At 50.2% G+C, this 24,315-nt stretch overlaps 1 protein-coding gene across 1 annotated transcript in view; it reads right to left on the bottom strand.

Annotated features, from left to right (window-relative positions):
- The window catches only part of dip2a (disco-interacting protein 2 homolog A), a 94,386-nt gene that overhangs the window by 23,581 nt on the left and 46,490 nt on the right, over positions 1-24,315 (bottom strand). The window contains 7 exon segments of the mRNA XM_048239373.1: positions 9-128; positions 4,217-4,317; positions 4,319-4,349; positions 6,062-6,301; positions 12,116-12,235; positions 12,546-12,665; positions 17,606-17,677. Of these exon segments, the coding sequence (XP_048095330.1) occupies positions 9-128; positions 4,217-4,317; positions 4,319-4,349; positions 6,062-6,301; positions 12,116-12,235; positions 12,546-12,665; positions 17,606-17,677 (804 nt within the window).

Here is a 24,315-nt window from a genome sequence, read left to right on the forward strand (position 1 = left end):
AGACTGACCGTCCAGAAGCTCCTCGAAGTCGTCCACAAAGAACTCCCTCAGTGGCGGCCGCTTGGGCCTCTTTAGCGTGTTGAGCAGCTGCTGGATCTTAGAGGAGACGCGACTGTTGACCGGAACACCTGGGTAGAGAGGGTGAAGACCAGAGAAGGAGAAAGAGGAGAGGACAGTGACAAAGGGAGAGAGAAAGAGAGAGAGAGAGAGAGAGAGAGAGAGAGAGATTGACAGACAGAGGAGACAGGAGGAGAAAGAGGACAAAAAAAATGTCAGTTCATCACGTCTCAGTGCTGGCTGCCCATCAAGGGAGTGGCCTGGATGTCCTCAGAAGTCAGCGTGGGGGTCAGAGGCAGCCGTCAGTCAAACTGAGCGCGCTCAGACGAGGCACCTGAGCTGCTCTGCCTGGAGACGGCCAGGCCCTGCTGCCTAGCAACAAGCTGGTCCCCACGGCTGCCTCATCAGTCATTCACAGGACTCTCTCCATTAGAGAGGACCAGAGGGACTTGACCCACCATCTCACTCTGAGTCAGGGTGTGTGTGTGTGTGTGTGTGTGTGTGCATGTATGTGTGTCTGGTAATGTTATGGGTAAGTGTGTGTGCCTGATTCTGTATGCATTTGGGTGGGAATGTGTGTGTCTGTGCTTCTGTCTATGTGTGAGGAGTGAGTGAGTGAGTGAGTGAGTGAGTGAGTGAGTGAGTGAGAGAGAGAAAGAGAGAGAGAGAGAGAGACAGAACATTTATCTGTTAAAAAAAATACACATTCAGCATTTCAAACTTTCACACACAGAATAAAGATAAAGTCAAGGAGGTTCAGACTGCAAACAACAAGAGCAACAGTGAGAACGGGGAGGGACGCAGGCCGACAGGCGCCACGTGAGGCCCAAGGAGGAGCTGAGCTCCCACGCACACGCACACGGAGCAAACCTGAGACACGACGTGACAGAGAGGAGAGGAGTGGCACGGCACAGGAGAGGAGAGGAGAGGAGAGGAGAGGAGAGGAGGGGAGGGGAAGGGAGGAGGGCAGGAGGAGAGGAGGAGGACATGGCTCTGGACGTATGCGCTGTGACTGGGTGTGTGTGTGTTCGGGGACACGTGATGCTGTGTGGGTGAGCTCGGCGGGGGTCTGTCTGAGAGGGCCATCATGGGAGAGGCCAGACACAGCTGCAGACTGCCCCACTGCTGATCCCTGTCTGCTGCACACACACATCCCAACATCTCCTGACTGTCTCCTACGCGCACACACACACAGAGAGATCCCAGCATCCTGCGCACTCTTTTGTCTTTCTCTCTCTTTATGTCTCTCTAACACACACACACACACATACATGGCTACCATTCCTCACTGACTCAATCTCATGAACATCCCGTCATTGACACAATATTCATACTTTCAACCACAAATGCACACACACACTCTCTAAATTAGGTGAAATGTGCATTTAGACTTGCATGACTATTCTCACTTTCATGTAATGATTTATTCTCTTGCACACTTTCCATTTCCAGACACACACACACACACACACACATCAACATTGTTTGTACGACTCGTAGATGAAAACAAGAAAATAAAATAGTCCAGACTCTCCAGATAAAGGAAGACATCCCAGAGCACCACATAAGCACAGGCCCATGGATAGACCCATGGACAGGCAAGCAGCAAACTTGCACATGTTTACAAATACCATATCAAAATTCTACATGCATTGCGCACACGCACACAAATCATGAGGCTCCCCTGAGGCCAGGGGTCACGGCAGCCAACTCCAACTCCGCAAGCCTGGAGGGGCCAGCAGCTGGGCTGATCAGCGTTCCATTGTGTCCCCCGTTACATAAGATCCTCTTAACCTGCACCCAGGCAGCCGCCTGCGCCCGGCCGCTCTCTCTAGCACAGCTCCCGTCCTAATCAGCACTAAGCTGTCTGAGGGAACAGGCCAATCACCACAACCGCACAGTGCCCCATGGCCAATGTTCTCAACAGCTGAACCTTTACCCTGCAGAATGTCAACCATCCATTGTAATTATGCAATTTAGCGATTAGGCAAACAATTGCACACTCCTACAAAGCCGTGTTTAACGACTGAGCTGATTATTATTGTTATTATTTTGTTTGGACAAAAGACTAGCGGTTAAAGTTATTCATCTGCTCCACAATGCTTTGATGGAGCTTTGGTCTCAGGCCGATTCCTTCTGGAGCTTCAGCGCAAAAGACTGCCTTACCAAATCACAAAGACAAGCACGGAGAGACCTTGCCTCTCTTCAACAAAGCACTGCCATCTCACAGCTGAGACAGTCAGCGACAGTCAGCTAGCGTTTGGGTGAGTCTTTTCTCTCATGCAGTCCAATTTGAATCCACCTGGATGCCTGTTCCCACTGGCTATGTGCACTAAACTGTCACATGCTTTCTAACTTCTCCAGCTGTGTTAAATGTGGCCCACAGATTCTGCACTAATGTTATTATGTCACTGAGGGTGACACCAAACGTGTGTAGCGGTGCACACTGCTGGCTTAAGTGAAAAATGTCCCCAGACAAGTTCATGTCCTCTCCCCTGGGTGTAGGGAGGAGCATGACAATGCACCGTTTTGTTTGGGAGCCTAAATTAATTACAGCCAGGCACACACACACACTCTCCTTCTTGCACTCTCTTTCTGTCTTGGTTAAACACACACATACACACACACACACACAATGAGAAGGACATGTGAAGTGCATTATTCACACCAATAATGTCCTTCTTAAAATACTGCTCATTTTGTTAACTCCACCTCCAGTATTGCAAAGCAAGCTTTGTCTCAAACTGAAGAGGCACCACTGAGTGGTTGGATCTACTCCTGCTGTTTGGCAATAGAAGGAAATCTAGACTGCGCTTTTACTTCTCCAAGGAGGTCATTGAGAAAGTTCCTGACCGAACAAAAGTAACAGACAATAATGTCTACGAGCCTCCAGGTCCTGACTGCACCTCTAACAATCACTGACACACACAGGGACGCTGAAGGTCAACACAGTAACTGCTCCTCTAGCGGGCCTCTCTGGCGTGCTGTGGTGTTATGCTGTGACCGCTCCCCACACGCCGAGCGAGTGAGCGGCCGAGCGAGCGAGTGGGCAGACAGACAGACAGTGAGAGGAAGTGACAGCTGAGAGACACCACGCAGACACAGAAGACTAGCAGGAAAGCTTTGAGGGTGGAACAACAACAACAACAACAACAACAACAACAACAACAACAACAACAACAAAGCAACCCCAAAAACAGAACAAAAACGAAAATAAACGGAAGCATAAATACCCTCCGACACACCCCGGACTCCGACCCGGCTCTCGCGGACGCCTGAAGGAGAGAGAGCAGCGTCAATGAGCACACGTCACAGAGCTGAGCTTGGCCTTTTGGACCTGCCTCTGGACTGACTCAGTTTGAGTGTGTGTGTGTTTGGTGGTGGTATTGACAGGTGAAACATAACAGGCTCTTTATGAATATTTGGATGCTGTGTTTTAATCAGTATTGGTCATTCCTAAAAAAATTATCAAAATGTCCGTATGTGTGTGTGTGTGTGTATCTCATGTGGAACGCTCATGTGTCCATCTTTGATGCCCGTGTTTCAGTCAGCATGGATGAGGCCACAGTTCGATGCCTCACCAAGTCCCAGCAGTAGGTGGGCCAGACTCACTGGCTTACATGAGGCGTTCAGCCCCAGCAGACTTCATTCATCTCAGATGGGCTGGGCTGCTCTGTGTGTGTGTGTGTGTGTGTGTGTGTGTGTGTGTGTGTGTCTACCGAGAAATGGCAGAGGTGTGTGTGTGTGTGCTATCTGACTAGATGAAATGGCAGAGGTTTAACAATACTGGCAGGGGCTGAGGATCTGAGGAAGAGAGATGAAGAGAGAGAGGAGAGAGAGGTTATTAAAATAGATAGAGAGACAGGGAAAGAGAGAGAGAGAGAGAGAGAGAAAGATAGATAGATAGAGAGACAGAGAGAGAGAGAGAGAGAAAGTAATAGATAGATAGAGAGACAGAGGGAGAGAGAGAAAAAAAAATGAATTCACTGGTCATTCATTGGCTGTGGCACACAGGCACGTCAGAGGGAAGGTGCTGTGTAGCCATGGAAACTCAGGATATATGGCGGCCAGTGGGAGGGATGCTGGATGCAGGGGACAGGCTTTCATGAGGTGTGTGTGTGAAAGAGGGAGGGCTGGGGGTGGAGGGGGGGTCACTCACCGTCTGCGGTCTCCATGACGCTGGTGTGGTTGTAGCCGCGGGGAAGGCCGCGCACCGAGGCCACCTGGGGCCGCTCGGCGTGCAGCGGGCGCTCCGACAGGCCTGCGGACGTCTGGGGGCGCCGAGTGGTTATCTGCAGCAGGGTGTCAAAGGGGTCAGGTGAAGGCAAGCATGCATGCGGGAGAGGGTATGTATGTGTGTGTGTGTGTGTCTACGCTAACATGCTTGTGTGTATGTAGATGTGTGGGGGTGCAAGGGGTGTGAGTGTCGTCATGCAATCATGTGTAGGAGTTTCACTGTTGCAGTCGGAGATATCTCAACACAAACTTATATCTAAGCATTAGTTAATACTAATTTCACTATAAAGTGGACCTAATTTCCTTTCCTTTCGAGATCCTATCAGCTAGACTTCAGGCAGACTAAATCTGCCCTGCAACAGACTTGAATCCGTACACACCTTTCACTACTACTTGACCCTAGGATCCATACTGTTCTAGAACTGTCATAATCAAATATTAAAGTGACCGAGGCATAAACTCAAAACCTGGAGGACTGTCTCATAATAGATGAACGATCCATTACTGAGAGGGAGTGGGCCTCCTTTGCTAGGTTTGCCTGGAGACAGAGTACTGGTGGTGGCCAGAGAGACTAGCTATGTGCTTGTCAGGCTAAATAAATTCCAGCTTTCTTTAAACCTGCCCTTCAGGAAGAAGGCATAAACACTGCAGTGCAAATGTGGCTAATTTATTCATTTTGAAATGTGAACAGCTTGATCAGTGAGCAGCAGAGGGGCGGTGTACCACACTGCTGGTAGGGGGTTGGGGGCGTGGAGCGAGTGAGATCTCACGGCACCCAATTTACAAATTTCAGGCCTTTTTGACATGCAAAGGAGACTAACGTCTTTGTTGAGGAGGAAAATCAGGCTTGAAAAGACTTCACAGGGCCATTGCCTGACACGCTCGGAGAGAGACGGCCAATTAGAGAGGTCCTCCCTGAGGGAACGCAGAGCAGGGGGTGGCGGGCTGCAAGCTCCGGGCCTCTTTTGTTTGCTGGGGAGATTTAACAGGGCCTCCGGTGACTGCATCGGACAGCAGAGATAAGCTCTCGGCTTCAGCGGCCGTGGCAGAGCTGAGCGATGTCTGTTGCGATGCGAGCGCTCTGATCTTTATCGCTGCTGGTGGATGGCACGGGGGGCAGGAGTGGGAGCCAGTACAAGCAGAGCTGTCTTGCCCGCAGCGCTAATCAGTAATGCTAACATGTAGCCACCAAAATAGTGAGCCAGTCCTGGAAACAGTGGAAATGAGGAGGGCCTTAAGGGGTGTGCTGTGGTGGCAGGCGCTGAGAACTTGTTGTAAAGAATGTGCCCTACATTGGGCCAACAGAGGGAGGGCATCCTGCTGAGCTCAGGAAACAAGATAATAAAGGTGGGATTTGGGCCGTTTGGGAGACCGTCTCATAAGGTTATTACAGTAGCCCTACTGACCTGGCACAATTAATGACATGTCAAGTCTGTGACCTAAAACCAGCCCATACTGGAGAAAACCAGCCTGCACTGGGGTAGGTTTGGAGCAGTGGGATACTCGGGAAGCTTGGTGGAAAAGCTGCTAGCGGATTACTCAATGGCCACTGGACTCCAGTTACCTGGAGAAAAATCACCTCCTGTCACCTGGAGTAAAATCTCAAGTCCTTGTCTGCTGCACTGTACTAAGACCTGAACTTGACCTGTCCTTCCTGAAACACTGGGAGAGGAGACTCAGTGGAGCAGTATGTGTCCATCTGGCTGGGTGCATGAGTGTAGTCGGGCGTGGGGGTGGGGGGTCTGGCGGGGGGGGAGCCGGTACTGACCTAGCTGGGTGTGTGCCATGAGGTCGGTCAGGGCGGTGGCGGTGGCGGTGGGGTTGGCGGCGGCGTGCGGCCTCCCTCCGGGGTGGGATGAGGTGGAGGATGCGGAGGATGAGGTGGACGAGCCCTGGATGACCCTGTTAAACCAGTGCTCCACACTGGCGTGGGCCTGGTACGGGGTGGAGGAGGCCATCCGTCCCTGCCGGCGCAGCGAGCCCTCGTCTTCCGAGGCCGATGAGGTGTCTGCGAGGGGGATGGAGACAGGGCAGCGGTCAGCGTCACAGAGAAGAAAAATAAACAAGATCGGGGGAGGGAGGGAGAACAGGCAGGAGGACAGGCAGGAGGACAGGATGACATGAACAGAAAGAAAAAAAAACCAGCATACACTGATGGATGTAATGGCTCTGGTGGTAACAATCATGAAGATGACCAGTGGCCTGGGGGTGAATGGACAGACAATATGAGCGCCATGAGATGAAAGCTGGCATGAGGGTAATTGGTCCGCCAGGGGCACCATGGACGTGAGCTCCAGGACGGGCAGTGAAGACCTGGCTGAGCCCACCTTTCAGCTGAGATAACGGGCGTGGGCAGAGTTGAGGAGCAGAATAGCTCTGAAGGCTCCGGGTCACACACACAGTGACCTCACCGCAGCAAGCAGAGGTCAGAGGTCAGAGCAGATGAGAGCTAAGAACAGTGGTGGTCGACAACAAAGTCGCCTCATCAACAGAGGCAGATGACAACGGAACATCAAAGAAGAAACTACAGTGCAAAATATCTACTGCTACTGTAGTCAAACACCAGCAATTACAGCGCCGCAATTACAGTGCCCCAAACCAGAGCAACAGCCAGAACACTACCAAGGGCTCTCCATCTCTCAGCTCAAATAACTGGGCGACTGCCGAGCTCATTAGCACTTGTGTGCTCTGTTCTAGACGCTGATGATTGTAGAGTCTTATCCCTACAGTCTATCCTCTCCTCTCCCTACAGTCTATCCTCTCCTCTCCCTACAGTCTCTCCTCTCCTCCCTACAGTCTCTCCTCTCCTCCTCTCCCTAGTCTCTCCTCTCATCTCTTCTCCCTACAGTCTATCCTCTCCTCTCCTCCTCTCACTACAGTCTCACCTCTCCTCCCCTCCCTACAGTCTCTCCTCTCCTCCCTACAGTCTCTCCTCTCCTCCCTACAGTCTCTCCTCTTCTCCTCTCCTACAGTCTCTCCTATCCTCTCCTCCCTACAGTCTCTCCTCTTCTCCTCTCCCTACAGTCTCACCTCTCCTCCTCTCCCTACAGTCTCACCTCTCCTCCTCTCCCTACAGTCTCACCTCTCCTCTCCTCCCTACAGTCTCTCCTCTTCTCCTCTCCCTACAGTCTCTCCTCTCCTCTCCTCCCTACAGTCTCTCCTCCTCTCCCTACAGTCTCTCCTCTCCTCCTCTCCCTACAGTCTCTCCTCTCCTCCTCTCCCTACAGTCTCTCCTCTCCTCCCTACAGTCTCTCCTCTCCTCTCCTCCCTACAGCGCAGCGCCCTCCGGCTCCCCGGGCCGCTGATCTGGGATCAGCCCAGAGTGGAAAACAAGTTAGGGAGTGTGTTTACTGGCCCCAGCAGCGTCTCTCCAGGGAGCGCACCTCTGGCCCGATGGATAGTGTTACGCAATGGCAGACTTAAAAGAGAATGCATGGTCTCCTCTGGGGGAGAGACGAGAATGAATCGGAGTCATGTCTGTACAGCAGAAAGAGATAAAAATACACTTGGAGAGCACAGAAAAACTGACAATAATAAATGCATGAAGGGCACGCAAGTGTGTGTGTTCAAAGAATCACTTTAAACAGAATTTCCTATTACAGTACTTTCAGAAAGCCAGAGTCTCCAGAGTCTGGAGTGAATCACATATTGGATGTGGCGTCTTGCTGCGCAGGGCTAAAATAAAACTGCTCTGGATTTCTGCATATGCTATAAGACTTCATTTAGAACAGAAAAAAAACTCAATATGTCAAACACCTTCGAAGAAAGATGGCCTGACCAGCCTGTATTGCCATAGAAACACAGCGAGCAAACAGAGCTGGTTCCTTTTATGGTCATCTCATCGGGCGAACGGTCCAATTAAAGCAAGACTACGCAATATCGAGTGCAGGTCTACTGTCATGGGACTGCATGTATTTCCATTTAAATCCAAAGTGGGAGATGAGGACACCACATCAAAATGCAACAGCAGACCACTCTCGGACACGGCTGGGCAGGGCTGAAGGGGATTAGGAATGGTCACTGTGTCTGTTACGGCTGGGGGAACTGGGGGTGGACAGAGCATGCTTCCCCTGCCTTTAGTGCAAACGAAAGAAGTGCTCTGCTTTGGGTGTAAGGCACTGTTATTTCCCAGAACAATGCATTTCTATGAGAAAGAGGAAAGGAGAGAACAGATTTAAAAAAGAGAAAGGGGGAGGCTGGCAAGTAGACAACCGCATAAATAGACAGAAATATACAGATGCAGACAAAAACAGATAGACGAATTGAGATTGACAGACAAACAGCTAAACAGACAGACAGACAGACAGACAGACAGACATACAGATGACACAGATCAGATAGAGAAGTCTGAACTGGAGGCATACTGCTGTCTCTGAGTGCCATCACAAGGAGTCACCGACTTAACAAGCAGCACTGAACTTGCCAGGCTGCAGTCCAGCTCACACTGCAAAGCTAAACTAAAATTTCCACCTCAACAGCGACACACTAGGAGAACAACTGCTTATCTTTGAGCATCTTCCTTTCCCCGATCCTCAGGGGCTGCCTTGGCCTACTGTTTAGTGTTTCGGACTTGTAACCGAAGGGTTGCCGGTTCGAACCCTGACCAGTAGGCAAGGCTGAAGTGCCCTTGAGCAAGGCACCTAACCCCTCACTCCTCCCTGAGCGCCGCTGTTGTTGCAGGCAGTTCACTGCGCCGGGATTAGTGTGTGCTTCACCTCACTGTGTGCTCACTATGTGCTGAGTGTGTTTCACTAATTCACAGATTGGGATAAATGCAGAGACCTAACGGGATCAAAAGAGTATATATACTTATACAGTACTTACTTAGGTCTGTGAACGCACATTTGCGTTTGTCCATCAAAGGTAGCATTTCTCACCAGGCTTACCAGTGAAGGAGAGCAGAGTTAATGGAACCCCAAAAGACTAGAAAGAGGCCTGCAGTATAAACCTTAAGCTAACTCACCCTCTACCGTTTCTCACCATAAAGCGATCGGCCCTGGGAGATGATGCATGGGCGTTTATGTTAGTGTGTTTGACTCTTGCGTTAAGAGGGTGGACGAGGCCCGGCTGGCGGATGGGCAGCCTGTAGTTGCGGCTGATTCATTTCTTATTAATGAGCCCATTAATCAGCCACAGGGTGCGATTAGCATGGATTGTGTCCAGCAGACAAGGAGGAAACCAGGGGGAGTGGACACAAAGCACACAGTCACGCAGAGATGCCTCACTTTATTATCATCATTATCAATGTGCGCCTTACCCCGCCTGTCCAAACCACCTTCCTCCCCACAGAGAGAGAGAGAGGGGAGAGAGAGAGAGAGAGAGACAGAGAGAGAGAGAGAAAGAGAGCGAGAGAGAGGATTTGTTGGGCCTCCACCTTACCGATCAACACAGCATGCCAAATACTAGGGTATGGAAATGGGCTGTCTCAGAGGGGGAAAAATGACTGCCATCGATGTCGGCTTAAAACAGAGCAGAAGATTTCTGCCCTGTGCTTCAAAAACGCGTGAGCTAGATGAGACGACGAGCTTATCAAAAAGTCTGGTTTCAAGAAAAACACCTCATTAGTTCATGAGGTTTGACATTTCTCACATGCTCTCTCCCCAATCTCTCCATAACCTTGACATAGATGCAGGGAGAGGGTAAGGAAGCACAGAGAAGAGAGAAAGAGAGAGAGAGAGAGAGAGAGAGAGAGAGAGAGAGATGTAAAGGGGGAGAGCTGAGGAGAAAAAGATCCTCATTACAAAACCAGCTCACATATATAAACATGGTGAAAAAAGAAACACTGTGCAGAAAAACACGAATCAACAACTTCAAATTAGTCTCCCATTATGTGCATTGCTCCCCCCGTCAGCATCAACAGAGAGCCCAAATGAGGCTGGGGAGAGCGCACAGCTCCCCTCCCAGGACACAGGCACAGGCCAGACAGGGGGAGAGGGGCACCATGACACATCAGAACCGTTTGCAATGCCAGCCAGCAGATACAGGGGGAGAGGGGGTCAGCGCACACACACACACACACACACACACACACACACACACACACACACACACGCACACGCACAATACACATATCACACACAGTCTGATACGTATGCAAAACCCCAGGTCACATGGCTGCTGGATTGGAAGAAGTTGGGTTACATAAGGAGTGGCTTTGAGGATTTGTGGGGGTGGGGGGGTCTGTGCCGCCGGACTGGGCACTGGTCATGTCCCTTCATCCACACCCCTCTCTAGGCAATGAATGGCTTCACAGACTGAGGACTGCACTGTCATTCTCAGCCTGACCTGGACAGACAGCTATCTAGACAGAGGTCCATGCCAGGGGTGGGAGTACTGCCAGCCATGGGGACACAAAGGCACTGCATACTATTTGTCCAAATTTAGGACGTTGGTCTTTCCCTGCTGTTCCAGACCCCATTCTGTGAGGTAATGTGTGTGTGTGTGTGTGTGTGTGTGTGTGTGTGTGTGTGTGTGTGTGTGTGTGTGTGTGTGTGTGTGTGTGTGTGTGTGTGTGTGTGTGTGTGTGTGTGTGTGTCTGCCTGCATACGCATCACCTCTCTGAAAGACAATGGATGCAGTGAACCGCACCCTGATTCCCAAAGGACACATGAATGAGTTTCCTGCTGCTGGCCTGAGCTGCCAACCTCTGAACTCCTAATCCAGTTAACTCAACCAGTCAGTCTCATTACCCAGAGAGAAGAGAGATGGTCCAGCGCCAGCCACTCTGAGCCTGTGTAAGTTCATTAACAATGGCCCCACACAAAGGCAACACATCATAGTGATCTCATTGCTACAAGGACCACGTGCAAGTTCTACATGTCAACATATTAGAATGTGCTATTGTAACTTTACACAACCTCCTCAGTATAGGAGAGAGAAGCAGTAGACAACCTAAATGGCGGATGAGCTCAGTCTCTAAAACAGGTGTAGGCAGTAGGTTTGTGGAATATATTTAGTATTGCTTTCTGCTTGCCATTTGGGAGGTGCATGCTCTAAACGGGTCTATGTGACTCTCTTGGGTTATGCTATCAATAAACACACTTTCAACATGACTCAGCCATATTAAACAATCAGGGCACATCAAAGAGATGGGTATTTCTGCATGCCAATTATGATGCAGACCATTGCTAGTTGAAAGAAGGGGATGGCTAATACTGGGTTAGTGACTAAAAAGTTAGGAAGAAATGCTGACAAAAATTAGAATTTTTTTTTTAGCATAATACAAGGCAAGATTCCACACAGCTTTAAGACTGACACTTGTTTTCACTGTGTAATAATGCTGCTTGCACTTCATAAATGTCACCAACGCCTCAGAAGAAAACAATGTCATCCCCCTCACTGTACAAGGACTGGCCTTTCCGAGAGCAAGTGCCTACGGTCCAACTACAATGATCTCAACCACAACACAACAACAGCACCATAACACAGACCCAGAGGCTTTGACAAGACAGACCTTCCAAGTATGCTAAATATCCACTTATTCTGCCATCACACAGGCCAAGTGGGAGGGTGGCCTGGGAACCGACTGGTGAGGGCCACTTCTTCACCCGCCGCCGCATGAAGAAAGGACTTGTTCAAACAGGGCCAGGGCAATTTTTCCACTCGGTAATGAACTCCGTCCGTCCAAAATGTCATCTCGACAACAATCAGCAGGTGAACCGAAAGGACGGTCCCCTGCAGCGGCGGCAGCATGTCTGGATCGGGAGAGCGCGTCGGGTGAGATGGTGTCACTTTGCAGAGGTCAGACTGCCTCGTGTTTGTTCAGGTCATGGCGGTTGGGGTGGGCATGGGGAAGAAGGGGGACAGAGCGGGCTCGTCTTACCTGGGGGCGTGCATGCTTCTACTGAGGACTGAACGAGCACAGAGCGTCTCTTGGAAGGCATGGGCATCTTTCTCTCTTTGTATTTGGCCAAGGCTGCTTGTACGGCTTCTGTGTGCAGATCTGCAGAATAGCAAACAGAATACCAAAGCACACAGGGTCAATACACAAGCAAGATATCAAAACATCACATCAGGACAAACGTGCATCTTGATTTCCAAATGTTATCTAGCTTTTTGTGCTTCATCAATAGCACAGTGCAGGTAACCTTAATACAATAAATTCAATACAACTTATTCATTTTGAAGCCTTGCCATTTTCTTTTGTTTTGTTTCACGGTTCCATGGTTCTGCAGGGCTGTAAGCTGGACTATGGAGGCTAGACAGGGGATGAAAACACTTCTGGCTAGTGATGGGAGCAGGGCTGTTCTTACCGGAGCGGAAACGCTCATCCCGCGTGTTTGGCGTCCGCGATTTGTTCTGTTTGGAGCCAGCTGGAGCAGCTTGGGACGACGCCTGAATTCTGTGCTCAATCTGAAGAGATGGATCTACTCCTGGGGGGAGAAAGACCGGGAGAGAGAGAGGGAGGGATAGAGAGAGAGATAGAGAGAGAGGGAGGGATAGAGAGAGACAGGGAAGGGAAGGGAAGAGAGAGGGAGAGAGGATTTATGTCTGTTTCCTACAGCTCAGTAAGAACCATGCTGGCATTCTAAGGTGGGTCACTTGGAGTTCACACACAGTAGAGTGCATGCGCATGAGTACACCCCCACACCCACACATTCACATACACTTATACACAGACTCACAGACACACACACTGCAAGTGATCAAATATGTAAAGTATCCAACAAGACTTTGCAGTGGAACTAGATCACTTCTGCCCTCGTTGACAGAGGAAGATCGATCACAGAGCTCAGTTTCAAAGCTCACCGCCACCGTTGAAAACACACACACACCCACACACACACTCTACCCTCATCAACTCTACCCCACAGGTGGCATGTGTGTCTGGGGACTGAGGACGTCCCCACACCAGACCCCCATAGCTGGGGGAAGGGACATGCAGGGCCCGCAGCCATCCATCACTGGGAAGCTGGCTCTGAATGTCATGGTGAAGAGGCGTCTCTGTTTTAGTCTACGAGTGTGAGCAAAGTGGTATGTGTGGCCTGGGCATCAGGCTCCCACTAGCTGAGTCCACTATGGACCAATAACATTTGGCATTTTGGCTTTATCTCATGGAGAACTTGACAGGCCATCTTCTACTCCATGTATGGGTGAGGTGTTCTAGACTTTAATAGGCAATATTCTTGTCATCTGTCTTGTAACTGAGAATTGGGCAGAGATCTGGCATTTATGGGGGTGTAGGCTGGCTCACATCAATCCCAGCTGACATTCAGGTTCCATGCAATGCTAAAAATGCCAGCTCTTGTTCAGTTTGTTTCTTTCTTATAAAAAATGGCCTGATCATCTAAAAGGTGTTCTACTGCAATTCACTGGCAGCTAGAATGGCAGACATCAAACAAATGCCTGAACAGGTTCAAAAGACCTGCATTACATTTTCAGGAGAAAGAAAATTGAAAATTTGTTCCATTTCAACTTCATAGTTTAAACCAAGCCTGAGAAAACACTCAACAGGGAATGACATTCAAACAGGAATGACACACATGTCTGGAATAGTTGGAGGAAAAGATCTTGTTTGATGTGTAAATGAGAAGAGCTGGGAAAATGGGAAGTGTTGACCAGCTTTTCACAACCGATCCCTGGTTGTGAAAAGCTTAGCAGCAGAACAGCAGTGGCATCAAGCAGTGAGTTGCAAGGATGGTCTATCACAGACTTCCAGAGAAACATGACGTGGAGTGTAGCCTATATTGAGACACAAGACCCAAAAAGGCCCGAAAAAAAAACTGTGCCGCAGGCGGAACTTCTGATCAAGCAGGACTGCATAATAACATGAGAATCCTAACTATGCTTCGGAAACCGACCTCAAATGAGGGCCCTCGCGACATCTCCAGACAACCCTCTGGCCTTTGCCGTTCCAAAACCAGCAACAAAGAAGACACAAAAAAATCAAATTCTTCACCTTTTTGTGAAGAATGTCTTTCCTGATGACTCACAGCACTGCGGTTATGCAAGTCATACTTCGTTTCCAAGGCCTCTACGGAATTTCACTTTTATAAACCATCGCCCATCAAAATACAGAAAAAAAACAAAGAGGAACTATATATACTCTCTGAAACTCTGAATAACAGAGCATGGAAAAACATATGTGGTGCCAACCCCACATTTAGCTCGGCCACACGTCAAGTGCTTCCTCTCTCTCCGCTGAAACAACACACCCGCAGTGCATTTCCTGTTTGTGTCGGAAGGGGCACTGCAGAAGGGGTTGTTGAGGAAGGGGCACTGCACAGCCTGCTCAATGAGTCGCGGTTGAAGAGCAACAATGCTTTTGGCTACCTGTAATGCTTTCCAGGAGAGTCCATTCCACCTCAAAGGAGCCCAAGTCCCGCTGAGCTCCCAGAGAGGCTCATCCCTCCTACCTCAGGGGCTCCATGGACCCTCAGACTCCATAGTGTGGAACTGGTCACTACAGTGGACATTGCAATCAATGAACCTAAATCTGTTCTGTTATTTAAATGCACTGCAGAGTAAACTGCCCCAAGATCATGGCTGCATAGAGACAAGATGCAAATAGCCTTGGGTGAAACCACCAAAGACTGTGGGCAGGCCATTCCAATGCATCTGACTTGCACAGATCCAACTAAGCACAGAGGCCGCTTTGCAGTGTTCATTGTTCAATTAGGAGGGGATTTCTCATGAAAAAACATGCATAGTTGACATGTTTTGGTAGGGCGAAGTTTAATGTCTCCCATTGTGTTGGGCCGAGATTAAATTACTACCTTCATCTTGAAGGATGTCTTCCCCTTGGGGATCGCCCCTGCCTGAGGCTGCTGACCCATCCCTGAGCCCAGGCCGACTGCCTCTCTTGGGGATGGATGATTTGACTGGCTGCAACCAGTTCAGGAGACTACCAGCCTTGGTCAACGCTAGCTCAATAAGTCACAGAAAATGGCTCAAGTGTCCCGACCCCCCAGCCAGACTGGACTCACACAAGTTGGCTGCGTTCCTCAGCACTGTGTCATCCCAGCAGGGTGGCCTCACAAAGGCCTGACAAAACAGAGTTGTGAACACCGGGTCAGCCTCTTAAGAGTTGCTGGGTAGAAATGCTCTCAGACTAATCACAGTCTAGCGGTCCACAGCCAAGAATTCAGTTGGTTAAATTCAAAGGATTTCAAAAGTTATAACATCTAGTCTAGCTCTGTGGCTGTGAGCCATTTATTATTCTGCATAATGTACTGAAGGCAACAGCTCTTAACTAGCCTCCCAACCACAAACGTCAAAAACAAACCTACGAGGAGAAGACAAATGAAAACGCCACTACCCTCACTCGAAGGAGGCAGGGAAAATTCAATCCCTTAATTCCTGAGCAAACAGGAATAAACTGCCTGGCTCTCCTTTTTAGGGGGTGGCTGATCTGCATATTTTTCCAGATTGTTTAAACGACTTAGTGGTTTAACGTCCACTGTTCATGAGCCATATTATCACGGTGTCACATGGACAATCTGGAGCACGTTATTTGGCACCTTGTCTTTTGAGAGGCGGCCAGAAGAGTGATTTGTGGGCTGTGTGGCGCAGGGCCTGAGTAAGATGAGCCGGTAACACCACGATGAAAGACGATCCGGTGTCCCCTGGTTCCCCTGGCCATTTCACATCGTTTTGCACTCTTTGGATCATCAGAGCCACGCTGACATCCTGTTATATACGAGCCCATAAAGACTCCGGCGGCGCGGCCCTGCGTAATGTGAAGCGCTTCATACAAGGCTGCTTGCAGGGCTCTCCCTCCCCGGGGGGGTAAAGTTTCGCACAGCAGGTCTGCTGGGGGTCCGTGAGTCGGCACTATGAGCCGAGCCCCTGGGCCAATCACAGCGTGGAGCCTGAATCATTCTCACCAAGGGGTCTCGGCAACAGGTTTACGACGAGCTACGAGCACATACACTGATGGGCCATTTACATTACACACTACCTGAACAGGGCACTGTGGTTACAACTAATAACTACATGGAGACGCTACACCATTTAAATCACCATGTGATTAATCGGTGTACTGAACCCATAGCTTTGAGTGTTTTGCAATCACTGGGAACTGTTGTTGTTTTACTGAAGCGAACCACGAGAGAGAGAGAGAGAGAGAGAGAGAGAGAGAGATGGCTCGCTAGGACAGAGGAGGCCAATGTCGGGAAAAAGGGGCCTGCCGCAGCGGCCAGAGCACAATGGCACCTTAATGACAGAGCCTGTCACAGTGCTGGGAAAGACATCAGGGCCGCGGAGGCTTGCTGAGCCAGGGCCCCGGTCCTTTTCCAGAGCCGCCGGCCAAACCAAAAACACGACGTGTGGAGAGAAGGGCAGACAGTGGCCGCCACAAAAGCCTCATAAAATATTCATCCCCGGCTTCTCTGGCTAGTGCTAAAAATAAACATACAGATAAACACACACTACACACACACAAACACACACACACACAAACGTTTCCTGCTGTGGCTAGTGGTGGGCCCGGGGGCCATGTGGCTGTTAAGTAGGAGCAAAACAGACTGATGACACGAGCAGAGCAGAGCGGCGAGTCAGGAGCAGGCTGAGGCCGCCCCCAGAGACGGCTCTAAAACACGTCGTCAAGGGCCCCGGCGCCCCTCCACAGGACCCACAGGACACGCTAATGGTGATGCATGGACTCCCTGTGTGAGGCCCTCCTCCACTACTTTCCATTCGGTATTGATTGGCTGTTAAGTGTGAGCTATTTAAGAGAGATGGCTGTTATGGATGCTGCAGGTCGTCAGTTCCCAGGCCTCTGAACAGAACGGAAAACAAACCGCAGCCAATCAAAAGCCTACCCGCGCACCGACTCGGCAATCAGACGACGCCATTTCACAACAATGCTAGCTTTATTATACTCCTCTGGAGAATGGACAGACGGTGCGTCTCCAAGAGAATAGAATGGTGTGAGGAGCACTTACAGGGAAAAAAAAAGAAAGAAAAAATTCCACTGCAGGATTACGCTTATCTTATTGTAGTTTGGAGCCAGAGACAGAGCAGGTCAAATGCTGTATGAATATTCTGGCTTCTTGTAATGTGAGTAACTCTGTAGCTCTGTAAACAGCCTTGCAGTCTCATCATTGGTGCAAAACGCTGTCTCACAGGCTGACAGCACTGGGGTACAAAACTGAATAACAGTAAAGGCAGACTACGAAGAACTCACTTTGTGCCCACTGTTAACACCAACCTACTCTCTCCACAACTACTCCCCCATTAGTCCTCCAATTCATTCAAGGTCACACAGCTGACACAAAGTAACATTAGTGGAAATACAGCACACAGACTCCGTACCCTTCACATGGCTAGTAGAGGCGCTGCAGTTAGGACAAAAGAGCTTTAGATCTCTTACCTTGGATCTGTGGGATGTAAGGGGCCAGCAACTTGCTTCGCTTCTTCTCATAGCCCTTTTGCGTGATGTCCCCTGTAGAGGCAGAGAGGGAGAGAGGGAGGCAGGGAGGGAGAGAGGGAGAGAGGAGAGAGAGAGAGAGAGATATGAAGAGGTGAGTAAGGGGTAGTCTGTACCACGTCTGTGTCCGTCATCGCTCTAACCCGCGCCAGCCCTTTGCCCTGGGACTACGGGGGGTGGGGTCAGTGACTTCACAGCCCCGGGCAGTGTAGCATCTTTCCCCTGTGACAAGAGACACGCAGAAAGAGCGTGACAGAGAGCAGAGGAGAGGGAGGGAGGGAGGGAGGAAGGGAAGGACAGGGAGAGAGAGGAGAGAAGGAGCACACAAACCCCACTGTGTTGCAGCAAGGCAGCGCACAGGACAAAGTCTTGGCCGTGCTTGATAAAATCTTAAGACAAAAAAACAGCAAAAAAAAAAAACAAGAGCTACCCTGGCCTGCATTCCTGAAAACTCCTGAACAGTTGGAACTCTCTGGGCAGCTCACAATCTCCCACATCCCGTAAAACTTTCAGACAAATGAATGCCTCTCACCAAACCACCATCCTAGCCTCTTGCATCGAGGTGATGGTATGTGCGAGTGCTCTTTCAACGCAGTCTAAACACATTTGAACCCTGGCGTCTTTGTCTGGTACACCTACCTCCCACGCCTTGTTTGTGTACACACACACTTAAAAGCAGAACACACTCAGTAGGCTGAAAGCAAACGGCAGTAACATGCAAACACTACACACACACACACACACACACACACACACACACACACACACACACACACACACACACACACACACACACACACACACACACACACACACACACAGCTTTGGGTCGCCACCTCTGAGACACACAATCACACAGTCTCACAATTCAAGTAGTTTTATGGGCATGTCAAGGCCAATTTCACATTGCTCAGGCAAAACACAGATTTAATATTGCCCTATAGATTGAACACAAATCCACATAATCCACACAACACTGGCTGAATGTCCAGCACTCCGAGAGAGGATCGAGAGGACAGAGCCGGGAGGAGAGTAGCAGAGCCCATCTCGCCTCACGTGTCACGCCGAATTCTCCGACGATAACATAAACAGCCATTTAAAGGATCATTTCTGTGGCACACTTGGAAAACATATTTCTCTTCCCTCTCCGGGTTCCAGTGCATGGAAAGAAATGGGGGGGGAAAAGAATTCTGCTGACAGCAGTCAGAATTGCCTCAGCCCTCTCGGGCACACTTAATTACAAGGCTGTCTGTGAGACATGTAATTTTATAAACTAATGGGCCCTGTTCAGGTTGCTCTACTATCGATACCGCAAGAACACAGGCAGAATTCCTCCAGCCTGACACACTTTATTTTCTATAGACTGATCCAGCTTCAGAGTTTTTTTCTCTCTTCTCAGAGGAACTTGGTAATGAAATCCTCCGTTTAAGAGCAGAATCGCTCCAGTCAGCCGAAATCTCTCTCTCTCTCTTTCTTTCTCTCTCTTCCTTCCTCTCTCTCTCTCTCTCTCTCTGTGCAGACGAATAACATCATCACGCTGACTGAAATAGCTCCGTCTTCCTCCCCATCTGAAATGTCCATGAGGAGCTGGACTGAGCCAGACTGAGCTGTTCTTTCCACTGGGGGAGGCCAGAGGCCGCAGAACAGTGTCCCCCTCAGAGGGAGCGGCACGCCGCTGGCCCCGAGGACCTGCCTGCGGGGATCCCCACAGCAGCCCCGCCGACGGCGGGGTCAAGGGTCCTGCTCCAGTCAGGCCCATCCATCATGCTGCCACACTGGTGCTGCTCGGCTCACGCCGACATGGGACGCGGCCTTACTGGGCTTGAGGCGCCACGGCGCTCCAACTCCAGTGCTGCCCCAGATCCCACCACTCACAAGCATTTCCCCCACCCCCACAACCTGGACAAATCAATGGCCATACCAGATGTGTGAAAAACATCAGCCCTGTTCATCAAAACAGCCTCCATCCCTACACCTCCCCTTGTGCACAGCGGCCCATGAGAAGTTGTAAAGGAGGGTCCGAGCGAAGGGGTCCACTGGGGAGATAAGATAAGGGCTGCTATGTCTCTGGGTCTGTACAGTGGATGATGCGCTAGAAGAGCAAGATGTCAGATGAGAGAGAGCCAATGGGGTGGTGTGTGGGGGTAGTGACAGGATGTTTACACTCTTGTCATATCCACCCAGTAGCCCCACATTGCTGCCCCAGCCCACCCCTGCTGCTCCCCAAAGACCCTGCTGAGCTCCCAGACCTGCGGCCGGCGGGGAGGCCCTTTCTCCTGCACACAAAAGCCATATTGATCCTGGAGAGAAAGAGGCAGAGAGGGAGAGGCCACTGACTGACAACTCTAAAGTGGGAGAGAAGGCCCCCGCGACGAGGCCCAGCGCATTTCCCCACGCAAAGCTCCATTCTCCACGGCCGTCTGCCCGAGAGGAGGCCACAAATGAGGAGAAAGGAAAACAAAACAAAACAAAACAAAACAAAACAAAACAGACTCTCACACAGAGCCCAGCGCTGGGAAAACACGCCACTCAAAACAGCTGGGCCACGCATACTACCACAGCATCAGACAAATTCCAGTAAAGAGAGAGAGAGCGAGAGAAAGAGAGGGAGAGAGAAAGAGAGAGCAAAGAAAAGAGAGAGATCACAGCCAACTGACGGAGAGAAAGAGTAATGGCGTTAAAGACAAATGAGGAGGTGCAGAGAGAGGTGCCTTATTACAGGGGGGATTGCAAGCCAAGTGCAATTATGAACACCATTCAAATGAATGGTGGATGTTTTCAGTATGCTAGAACATTCATGAGGTAGTTCATGAAACACCCAAGGCTATTTGTCTTCTCAGCCCACAGGCCTATGTATGTATATGTGTGTGTGTGTTTGTTTGTGTGTGATGGGTTGTGTGTGTTTGTGTGTGATGGGTTGTGTGTGTGCGTGTGTGTGTGCGTGTGTGTATGTGCTTGTTTGTTTGTGTGTGATGGGTGGTGTGTGTGTGTGTGTGTGTGTGTGTGATGGGTGATGTGTTCCAGTCACGCGGCTATGATGTGGACTGAGTGCTGGGCAGTGCTGGTATCTTGGTGCTGTGCTCTATGTGAGAAACGAGAGTGCGGCAGAGCAGAGGGACAATGCAGCTCTGTGGAGATCAGGAGGAGAAGAGAGGGGCTGGACTGGACTGGGCTGGGCTGGACTCTCCGACCCCACGCAGGCTCACACAACTGTAGAGGTGTTGGGGGGAGGAGGGCGGAGAACAGGCCTCTCAGTAGAACACAGAGCCGGGAGGAACAATGGAGGGCTTTTCTCCTTCCCAGCATCGCAAGCCTCCTCTTTATTTTCCTCTGTCTCAATCACTCCCTCCCTCTCTCTCTCTCTCTCTCTCTCCTCCCTCTCACCCTCACCCTCTCTCTTTCTCTCTCTCTCAGTTCATGTGTCTGTATCAGTATCTACTGTAGCTTTCCGTCAGCTAAGCAATTACATTTGTTTTCAGGACAAATAAACAGCTGTGCTAAGGCAGATTGATCTGCACAAACTGACATTGATTCAGTGAGTCAAAATAAGCCATCCAACCATTAGTAATCAAGTTTGCACGATTACTAATACCAAACACAGACACACAGACACACAGACACACACACACACTCACTCACATAATCGCAAATGCACACATATTTCCATTTAAGTTACAGCATGTATTTTTAATGCCACTTAATAACATTTAAGAAATCCCTGTGGTGGCTTGAGGCTTTCCATCAGCCATTAAAAAAGTAGGGAAATGCCAAGTGGCCAAGTCAGAGCTGAGCAGTTTAACCCTGCCATCGCCACTTTTAATAGAGAGCCTTCAAAGAGCCGTCTGATGGGATTTCTACAGGTCAATGAACCAGCGGGTGTCAGGGGAATAGTGTGTGTGTGTGTGTGTGTGTGTGTGTGTGTGTGTGTTTGGGGTTTGGGGGGGGGGGTATACACGGGGATTTGGGCTGGGTGCTTGCGCTCTATCCAAATCTCAAAAATGGCAATTAGGAAAGGGGGGCTGGGCTGGGCTGGGCTGCTGAGAGAGCCTGTGTTTTAGCTTTCTCCTTTCTCCCCCTGAACAGGAAATGAGGGGAGATGTTGCCAGTAATGAGAACAGAGAGGGGAATTGAGCAGCGGATTAGCACTAAGCACCTGAGGGCCAGTGGGAGGTAGGAGGGTGGGGGACACCCCCACATGGTCCCCGGGCAGACCTGCTCGCCCCACTGCTTCCATGGCGACTGGGCACAAATTAGCTCTCCGTCAAGCTTTTTTGTCTTCCTCAATCCCTCCATTCCTGTCCTCAATTGTCACAACCCACAGAGCTTTTGGCTTTTGTTCTCATCCTCCACCTCATGAATCCTCTTTTCATCCCCCTCCCTCCCTCCATCCTCTCATTTTTCTCCACCTTCCCCCTCCTCCTCCTCCTCCATCTCCTCCAGTCAGCGGTCAGGGCAGATACCAGGCCTTCTCCTGTTCCAGCGGGGGGTCTGACCTACATATTTGACCCCAGGATTCCTCCTTTTTCCTCTCCCGGGTGACAGGAGCGCCTCAGAGCCGCTGCTCTGAATCTAATTTGCAGGTAGCTGCTGCGGTCACTCCAGCGCTCCCCGCTGACAGCCTCTCAGTGGGGGCTAAAGAGCCCCCGCACTTTGCTTCGATCGCACCGAGATGACTGTAATTGATAGATGGCTATTGAACAGAGATTAAAGCAGTGTGTATGTCTGTCTGTCTGTCTGTGTGTGTGTGTGTGTGTGTGTGTGTGTGTGTGTGTGTGTGTGTGTGTGTGTGTGTGAGAGAGAGAGAAAAAGAGAGACAGAGTGAGGGTATATGTGTGTGTGTGGGTGTGTGTGTGTGTGTGTGTGTGTGTGTGTGTGTGTGAGAGAGAGAGAAAAAGAGAGACAGAGTGAGGGTATATGTGTGTGTGTGTGTGTGTGTGTGTGTGTGAGAGAGAGAGAAAAAGAGAGACAGAGCGAGGGTATATGTGTGTGTGTGTGTATGACAGAGAGAGAGAGAAAATGAGACAGAAAAACAAAAAGAAAGACAGAGAGAAAGCAAGAAAGTGAGTGAGTGAGTGGGAAAGTGACTGTGTCCTATTTGCAGGGTTGTGCATTTCCACCCATCCCCCAGGGGCCCTGGCCTGCCCCACAGGCTGACGCACCCCTCTTCAAACTCCACTCATGGGCCCCCACCTACAGCACAGACGGCATGGAAACAGCAAGCAGACACCACTAGCGAAGCTAAACTGACTCGTTTACGAGACCGGCCTAGGATCAAACTCGGTCTCGGATACACCAGAACAAAGAGATGAAGACGTCGAGAGAGGATACTACGACACAAAGGCTGCAGACTGGACAGATTTCAGACGGAGGATCTTAGAGGGTGATCCAGGGTCATCTGCCTCAAAAACACTAGCGGGTGCCAATGCAAATGCAGCTGGCTAAATCATTCCACAGGGCTCATTCATTAAACATGACTGCGGAGGTATGCATGTGCACCAAAACCACAGAGGCTTTGTGCCATCTCCATAAAGGGGTAAACTGTGATTTACTGTTCTATTGTGTGCCTGCACACACACACACACACACACAAACACACAGAGAGAACCACATCTGTGAGTTCGTAGTCTTGGGCTACAACCCAGGTGCAGAGTTTCAGACAGGCTGTGTGTGTGTGTGTGTGTGTGTGTGTGTGTGTGTGTGTGTGTGTGTGTCAGTGTGTTGGATCCATGCCCAGCAACTCCCGGTGTTTCCATGTGCCCAGTTCCGCTCTGCCGCCTGCTCCCACCCGTGCATTTCAATCCCAATACCCCCATGACGAAACCCCACCACACACACACACACACACACACACACACACACACACACACACACACACAGCCTGTCTGAAACTGACGACGCACACAACCCCCATAGAACGAGAGGGAAAGGCCCCTCTGATGTAGCGGCATTTAGGCTCAACTTGTCACAGTGTAACAAGGCAGCTCTTCATCTCTGCTCTGCACTGCACGCCTGCTGTGACTTTCTTTGAACGAGAGCTGGAGAAACATTGTGTGTGTATGTGTGAGTGTGTGTGTGAGTGTGTGTGAGAGAGAGAGTTTTAGGCTGCAGGAATCTCCTCAGTCTGCATTGATTGCAGCCCGTGAGTCTTTGCTCCAGCAGCAGGTTCTCACCAGCCATAACAAAAGCCAGTGGTGTTAAGTGTGGCGAATATGAGGATTTATGACACTGTGGATGCCTCTTTGTGTGCATGTGCATCAGCATGTGTGTGTGTGTGTGTGTGTGTGTGTATATATGTGAGCGCGCTCGTTTGAAAGAGTGTAATCACAGGCTCATTCTCTTTGGGCCCAGTCCTGACAACAGAGCGGCGTTCATCATAGTACTCTGTTCCCACGGCGACAACCTCTGAGAGACCCCTCTTACACACACACACACACACACACACACACAGCCGCCTCACATTATACCATTCAGCTCCTTACAAGCCTCCTCTCTCTCAGCCTCCCTTCACTCCAACTCTTACTCGCTCTGCTAGATTAACACCTTCAGTCTGACAAAACACCTCTATCTGCCAAAGACTATGAGTTTCAACACACACACACACACACACACACACACAAGCACAAGCACACACACACACACACACTAGCACAAAC

Source organism: Alosa alosa, chromosome 3 (assembly GCF_017589495.1).
Source record: "Alosa alosa isolate M-15738 ecotype Scorff River chromosome 3, AALO_Geno_1.1, whole genome shotgun sequence".
In the NCBI taxonomy this organism is placed as follows: domain Eukaryota; kingdom Metazoa; phylum Chordata; class Actinopteri; order Clupeiformes; family Clupeidae; genus Alosa; species Alosa alosa.